General features: G+C 43.1%; 1 protein-coding gene across 2 annotated transcripts; it reads right to left on the bottom strand.

Moving 5' to 3' along the window:
• Positions 1–138: 138 nt before the first annotated feature.
• agxta (alanine--glyoxylate and serine--pyruvate aminotransferase a) lies at positions 139–8,099 on the bottom strand. 2 transcript variants are annotated; one of them, XM_010896429.4, is made up of 11 exons: positions 7,759–8,099; positions 7,067–7,259; positions 6,664–6,728; positions 6,210–6,310; positions 6,009–6,079; positions 4,834–4,918; positions 4,154–4,252; positions 3,922–3,991; positions 3,487–3,582; positions 1,189–1,317; positions 139–372 (listed from the first exon to the last, which is right to left on the bottom strand). In XM_010896429.4, the coding sequence occupies exons 1-11, from the start codon at positions 7,915–7,917 to the stop codon at positions 265–267; spliced, it is 1,176 nt and encodes a 391-aa protein (XP_010894731.2). In that variant the 5' UTR covers positions 7,918–8,099; the 3' UTR covers positions 139–264. The 2 variants fall into 2 exon arrangements, with proteins under 2 accessions (XP_010894731.2, XP_010894734.2); XM_010896432.4 differs by lacking the exon at positions 7,759–8,099 and adding an exon at positions 7,592–7,714.
• Positions 8,100–8,383: the final 284 nt, after the last annotated feature.

Genomic DNA, 8,383 nt, shown 5'->3' with positions numbered 1-8,383 from the left:
GCACTAGGGCTAATATAATAGCTGAGTGCTGAACCCTGCCCAACACTGCTTGAAACATGAATTACTATTTAATAAATAAAAGAAAAACCCTACAATCTCAAGAGGTGTATTTCATTAGAAGTTTACACAACACTTGAGTCAATGATAACAAACATGTTTTATTTTTATGACCCTTCCTTTACAAGGTAAGTTGACTGCGAACACTTGGTAGACCCGAAGGTTGACCGTCTCGCTCAAACAAACCATTTTTGTACTGTACATTGGTCACACTCTGCTCTTATGGCAGTGTTTGAGGGCATCTTTCAGGGCTTCAAGCACCATGTCAACACTGGCCTTGCTGCTGTTGCATCCCATCAGACCCACACGCAGCACCTGCAGAAAGAGTCGGAAAGACGTGACAGGGTTTCAGGAAAGCCTTTGCGTGATAAAGGCACTGTTTTGCCCACACAACCATCATCCCAGGATGATCCCAGCCCCCTAACTCACCTGACCAATAAGGATCCCAGCCCCCTAACTCACCAGACCAATGGATGATCCCAGCGCCCTAACTCACCTGACCAATAAGGATCCCAGCCCCCCTAACTCACCTGACCAATAAGGATCCCAGCCCCCTAACTCACCAGACCAATGGATGATCCCAGCGCCCTAACTCACCTGACCAATAAGGATCCCAGCCCCCTAACTCACCAGACCAATGGATGATCCCAGCGCCCTAACTCACCTGACCAATAAGGATCCCAGCCCCCTAACTCACCTGACCAATAAGGATCCCAGCCCCCTAACTCACCAGACCAATGGATGATCCCAGCGCCCTAACTCACCTGACCAATAAGGATCCCAGCCCCCTAACTCACCTGACCAACGGAGGGTCCCAGCGCCCTAACTCACCTGACCAATAAGGATCCCAGCCCCCTAACTCACCTGACCAATAAGGATCCCAGCCCCCTAACTCACCTGACCAATAAGGATCCCAGCCCCCTAACTCACCAGACCAATGGATGATCCCAGCGCCCTAACTCACCTGACCAATAAGGATCCCAGCCCCCTAACTCACCTGACCAATGGATGATCCCAGCGCCCTAACTCACCTGACCAATGGATGATCCCAGCCCCCTAACTCACCTGACCAATAAGGATCCCAGCCCCCTAACTCACCTGACCAATAAGGATCCCAGCCCCCTAACTCACCTGACCAACGGAGGGTCCCAGGCCTCCAGAGATCTCTAGCTTGTGGTTTTTCATTATGTAAGATGTGATCTCTTTCCAGTCATATCCCGGAGGTGCTACTATAGTGGTGACTGTAGGCAACCTGACATTCTGTAAAATAAAAATAAGACTGTTAAAGCAGTATGAGTGTTGTTTTACTGTAAAACACATTACTGTCAGCAATATATTGAACATACTGCACTTCTGTTAAGACACAGACTATTATGAATGTTGCATTTTGTTTGTAGAAGAAGTCCTGAGGAAATTTTTTTAAATGTTGTGGAAATTTCTCTAACCAATTTATTCTCACTGATTAAAAGACTGAGTACCCTTGTTCAAATTAGAAAAGGAATGTGGGGGGATCTGGTATTTGCCTAGGGGGCATCACTGACTGGTATCAGCAGATGAAATGGTTACTCTTTATCTGCGCATCTGTATAACTCATCAGGGCATCTATTGTCTGTCCAGATGCTGTAAGAGCTCTTTAGAGTTCAATAGGTTACCCATGTGGGGGGAGGGACAGCTTGCCAATTGTGTGAAGGACTAGGTAGTAACAGAACAAAGGGAATGTGTTTTATTGACATAGGACAGCTGGGCAGCATCTTACCACACCCCTTTTAACTGTAATGAATATGGACTGTTCATGTATCTACTTCAGAGACTCCTCGGATGATTATGTTTAATCTAAAACAAAAATCAAGAAAATCCCTTTGTATGATTTTTAATAATTAATTTGCATTTTATTGCATGACCTAAGTATTTGATCACCTACCAACCAGTAAGAATTCCAGCTCTCACAGACCTGTTAGTTTTTCTTTAAGAAGCCCTCCTGTTCTCCGCTCATTACCTGTATTAACTGCACCTATTTGAACTCGTTAACTGTATAAAAGACATCTGTCCACACACTCAATCAAACAGACTCCAACCTCTCCACAATGGCCAAGACCAGAGAGCTGTGTAAGGACATCAGGGATAAAATTGTAGACCAGCACCAGGCTGAGATGGGCTACAGGACAACAGGCAAGCAGCTTGGTGAGAAGGCAACAACCGTTGGCGCAATTATAAGAAAATGGAAGAAGTTCAAGATGACGGTCAATCTCCCTCGGTCTGGGGCTCCATGCAAGATCTCACCTCGTGGGGCATTCATGATCATGAGGAAGGTGAGGGATCAGCCCAGAACTACACAGCAGGACTTGGTCAATGACCTGAAGAGAACTGGGACCACAGTCTCAAAGAAAACCATAAGTAACACACTACGCCGTCATGGATTAAAATCCTGCAGCGCACGCAAGGTCACCCTACTCAAGACAATGCATGTCTAGGCCCGTCTGAAGTTTGCCAATGACCATCTGGATGATCCAGAGGAGGAATTGGAGAAGGTCATGTGGTCTGATGAGACAAAAATAGAGCTTTTTGGTCTAAACTCCACTCGCCGTGTTTGGAGGAAGAAGAAGGATGAGTACAACCCCAAGAACACCAACCCAAACGTGAAGCATGGAGGTGGAAACATCATTCTTTGGGGATGCTTTTCTGCAAAGGGGACAGGACGACTGCACTGTATTGAGGGGAGGATGGATGGGGCCATGTATCGCGAGATCTTGGCCAACAACCTCCTTCCCTCGGTAAGAGCATTGAAGATGGGTCGTGGCTGGGTCTTCCAGCATGACAACGGCCCGAAACACACAGCCAGGGCAACTAAGGAGTCCTGGAGTGAAAAGCATCTCAAGGTCCTGGAGTGGCCTAGCCAGTCTCCAGACCTGAACCCAATAGAAAACCTTTGGAGGGAGGTGAAACTCTGTATTGCCCAGCGACAGCCCCGAAACCTGAAGGATCTGGAGAAGGTCTGTATGGAGGAGTGGGCCAAAATCCCTGCTGCAGTGTGTGCAAACCTGGTCAAGAACTACAGGAAACGTTTGATCTCTTTAATTTCAAACAAAGGTTTCTGTACCAAATATTACGTTCTGCAATTCCTATGTATCAAATACTTAAGTCATGCAATAAAATGCAAATACATTTTTAAAAAATCCTACAATTGGATTTTCTGGATTTTGGTTTTAGATTCCGTCATGCACAGTTGAAGAGTACCTATGATAAAAATGACTTCTACATGCTTTGTAAGTGGGAAAACCTGCAAAATCGGCAATGTATCAAATACTTGTTCTCCCCACTGTACGTTCCATATTGTACATAATGTCTTAAGTGTCTGTGCTGTTGGTTTGGCATGTAACAAATCTAATTCCTGTTATAATTTACTACAGGGTTGTGGCCTTTGAAACTGACCTTGTCTTTCACAAACAGTCTGAGGCCCATGTTCTCCAGGCCTTCGTGGAAATACTCCGCCACCTCCTGGTGTCGGCACCACGAGTTCTCCAGACCCTTGGTGACAGAAGAGAAATGGCACGTCATTCATTAAACTCTAACATGGCTACCAACAAGAATACTTTCCTCTACTTTAAAAAAATATTATGTTCCAATACAGTGCCTCAGAAATATCAGACCATGATACTCAGCAGTCTGTACCATTATGGTTAAGATTAAGTCACAAGGCACTACTAGGGTTGCATCATCAGTGGCACTCTTTTAGCCACGGGGCAATTTGTCAGAAGTAACCCGCTGTATAGGGAAGAGTCCAATTGGAATTTACACCAAAAATGATTTGGTAAGATCAGCTAAAGTATGAATGGCGTCACGATTCAGAATCCAGACTGAAGTCACCTGTTCAGCGAGTACTGCCAGACTCTCCCTGAGGGAGTAGAAGTTAGTCACAGGCCCGGTATGATGATATCTGCCCAAGAGAAGATCAGACCAATCAGACAAACCTTGAGCTGCAGCTATACTGGCACCGTGACCAATGACCCACGAATCTGAAACCGTGTCAAAGTGGGTTTTCATTTGTCTGACATGTGATCATAGAATGTGTGTTACGGGAATATTATGGGAGCCTCACATCCTAGCAAGTTTGCCATCACACCCCCAGTAGTTTGCCAGCCAGCTCATATCCAGGAAGAATGACACCGGCTTTGTTTTCCGGTTGAAAACTTTCTCACTGGATGGACGTGGAGAAGCACAAGTGCTCTTAGACACAAGCCATTGATTCATTCGTAATACATCTGTAAGTAATGCCTGTAAGCACTCTATAAAGGTAATTTAAAAACAAACTGTTTTGGTTCCAGGTGTGGAACTTTCTAAACATTAAGGATAATAAAAAAGGAATTAAGCAAAAACAGCTGGCTTCAATGTTGAGATGTAGTGTGAACAATCAAATTACAATAATATATAATATTTTGGACAACAATCCCACCATGGTCAGTGTTACCACACACACCTGGCTTCTGGTTAAAGGGGAACATCTGAATTTGCACATAAGTACCTTGTAAGATACTTCTCAGTATCTTGGACGATATGTGTGACAGTTAAGTCAGCGGACACTACTATCCAGAGAAACTTGCAATAGTGAGTGGATATATTTCTATTTTGGCCCAAGTGGGAACATAACCCACAAACCTGGCATTGCAAGCCCCATAGTCTTACCGCATGAGAAACGCAGGACCTTGGCCAGTAAGTCATTTACATCATTTACATGAATGGACAGAAGGATTTGTACACAAATCAAAAAGTGCTACTTGCCATGCTCTTTCACTGAAGGAGATGGGTGCTGTCCCTGGGGGAGCGTTCAGGACTTTCTGAGAGCCAGTGTACAGAATGTCAATACCTGAAAAGACCATCAACCAAAAACACAACCGGACAGTTTAACCCTCTGGCGGCCTCATGGGGATCTACCCTGCTGCCATAACACATACTGGTATGAGCAATGGTTTATACACCACCCAATGCCGTTCTCAGTCCAATCTAATACAAATCAGGAGAAGCAGAATATATTTTTTTTTAAATGGGAGCTGCACAAATACAGGGCTTAACTGCAAAAGAGACATGATTTTATTGTGTAAATTTAGCAAAATAAATACAAAACATTTTCAAGCAGACCCTTTAGATGGTCACAAAAACGATATGCTAATACAGGAGGAAAATAAGTTAGAATAGTAAAGACTCCCTGACTCATGCTATTTTAAGTTTTCCACAAATGTAGAAATGCTGTTCTATAGACATAATTACAAATTAATAAAAAAAAATATATGAGCCATCAATCAACACATAATACCCCATAACAACCATGGGAAAACATATTTTTAGAAAGGTGTGCCAAATAATTTTTTGAAAGCAGTACTTTGTAGAAGTGCCTTTGGCAGTGATCACAGATATGAGTCTTATTGGATATGTCTCTAATAGCTTTGGGTCTCTCCTGAGTTGTCTTGGCTGTGTTTTGTCATGCTGAAGAATACATTTTCCTCCTCCCTTAAAACTACAAGGTATAAAGAGAGTTCCTTAGGCTTTGTGGCTTGGCTTTTGCTCGCACTGTGAATGACCTAATATGAACAGTCAGAACTCATACAGACATCCAAGTCCAATCAATAGAATGTGACATATTTGGACTCCCAAGGATGACCAAAGGACACAGGATGCATCTAGTATCAAGATTTCATTTTAAATTACAAAAACGAGTTCTCACTTGTCAATATTCGGTATTGTGTGTAGATTGGGTATTGTGGGTAGATTGAGAATTGTGTAGATTACAAAAACAAACATAATCAATTATGAATTCCACCAAAAACAATATGAATCAATAAGCAGTTATGAATTCTAAATATCTACAACAAAACAAAAAGTTTAGAGGGGACTGAATATTTTACGAAGGCACTATATCATTGTTTAAATAAACTGTATGGCAAAGCACAGCACCAAACCTTGTGTATCCATGTAAAGAGGCGCCCCTCCCATCGAAGCCACACAGTCAACAACAAACAGACAGTTGTGCCTTGAACAAAAAACGAAAAGAGAGGTGAAACTTTGCAAAAAATATCTCACTGGTATTGTAAAATGTTTTCTGCAACCATTAACGAAAAGGGTGCGTGGTGAAAACTGTGGATGTGTAGTTTCGTTCTAACCTGTGACATATGTCTCCAATCCCATCCAGTGGATGAAGAACTCCTGTGGACGATTCCCCGTGTGTGAAAAGAACAACACAAGGTTTGTGTCTGGCCAGGGCCTGTGGAGGAACGGTATCACAGACATAAAATATCCATGCAACATAACACAGGATGGTGAACCGGTTTAATGACTGATTAGGAAAACATCGGTGATGCTCCATAGCTAGTTAGTTGATGGCTTGTTGGCAGAATAACCATCTGCTCATAAGCAACTGATTCATGAGTTTATTACTGGTCCAGAACAAGGGTTAGGGAAATGGCTAAGGTCAGGGTTAACGTTACCATCTAGTTGAAATGACCGCTAGTATGTAGTCTGACTGTGAAATGAAGTCTTTACAAAACGAGGGCACTATACTAGGAAAAAAGTGCAGGTTGGGCATAACTGTCAGTAATTTGGGATTTGTGTCAATACCTGATTAATGTCTTCGTTGGTAAAACAACTCCCCGCAGGTGTACGAATGGTATTTACTCTGGCCCCTGTTGCATCGACCAGAAATATATTAGGTAACACATATACTAGGTAACACGGAAATTCGCGTGAATTCAAAGAAGTAAATCAAAATCAATGAAAAACAATGAAATAACTGTTTCAGTTAAACGCATCTTGGAATGTAAAACTAAAAATGACCGACCGAGATTGTTATAATGAAACAATTTAAAACAGGACGTGTCATAATCTGGTTGCTTTGCCCGATGGGTCATGTTTGTTTGAGTTGGACACAGTCAGTCCACGGTCCATAAACCCTTCGGGCCCGGTCTAAACTATCACAGGTAATAAGGTGCCGTTTGGGATTGATCTCATGACAATGAGGTACCTATCCTCTCAGCTATCTCCGCTGCCCGCTCTCCCCAGATCCCATTGACTGCCATGAGGACGTCCTCCCCTGGCTCCACAGCGTTGAAGATGGCACACTCCATCGCCGCGTGCCCAGTGCCGCTAACTGCGAGCGTCACTTTGTTCCGCGTCTGGAAGGCATACTGAATCCCACTCCTAATGTCACTCATTATCTAGAAGACAAACAGACACTTGTCTGGTGATCAAGTCCATACCGCAAAACACTTTTATTAACTGGTAACACTTACACTTAACCTTATATAAAAAGCTTTCTAAACCTAATCTTGTCCATCTGATACGAATTTGTTACCCCCAGCTGGCTGATTGGCTAAATCAGGTTAGGCTAGCTCCCCAGAAACAGGATTGGTGCCCAGGCTGTACATGAGGGATAAACATCGAAAATGTTAATGAATCGTGTTTGTGCAGCTGGAGATAACTTTCTAGAAATGCTTCTTAATACCGAAGCATCTAAACAAACATGCAACTGAATGTTTTACAAACTTACAATATGTACTCCTCTGGATCAAATTCCAGCACGAGACATTAGGCTACTCGAGTCACTCGCATAAGTCGTGCGTAACAGTTCGGCGCGCACAGCAACCTCCAATAAGGAATTGAATAAGGGTGGATTATTCATTGTCAAATTTTAAGCAGCAATTGTTTTTAGCATACCTCAAACATTTCTGGATGCATGTGACCAATGACGGGCTCGGCCCCAGCAGCTAAGATCCGAGGGGGGACATTGGACGGTCCGGGTCCAAACATGTGTCGCTGCGGAGCCACAAACCTCTTCTCGAGACATTTCGGTGGAGGGACATATAGGGACGACATGGCCCTAGCCCGTTAACGGCAGTATGGAGATAAGCCACTGAACAGCTACACAATAACCTGCCTGCCAGAAGCACCATCTGATCAACGAGACCTTTAAACACCGTCACTTAGCCTCGCCTCTGTGAGTCTGTTTGCGTACTTTGACAGTGAAAAAGACGTTAATCGGACAACCCAAATTGTTTAATCGTGGAAGAGGTTTTCAATTTGAACCCGAAAGCGTTGAAGCACAAACGTTTTGCGAATCAAACACATTCAAACGTGTATACTGATTAATCGTTGCAAATCATGTATCTTAAATGTATTCAACACATCCACATTTATCAATGACTTACTAAGACTACATGTTTTATGCTATACCATGTATAGACGTCATTCATGTTTGTTAAAAAATATTGAATAGAAAGACATACTTTTATTCTAGCATTTCTAGTAAACAGATATGAGTTATCGTCTGACGACACTGGCT

The sequence above is a fragment of the Esox lucius genome, chromosome 8 (assembly GCF_011004845.1).
Source record: "Esox lucius isolate fEsoLuc1 chromosome 8, fEsoLuc1.pri, whole genome shotgun sequence".
Taxonomy (NCBI): domain Eukaryota; kingdom Metazoa; phylum Chordata; class Actinopteri; order Esociformes; family Esocidae; genus Esox; species Esox lucius.
Note: the sequence above shows the minus strand (reverse complement) of the source record. Positions and strands in the feature narration are given on the sequence as shown.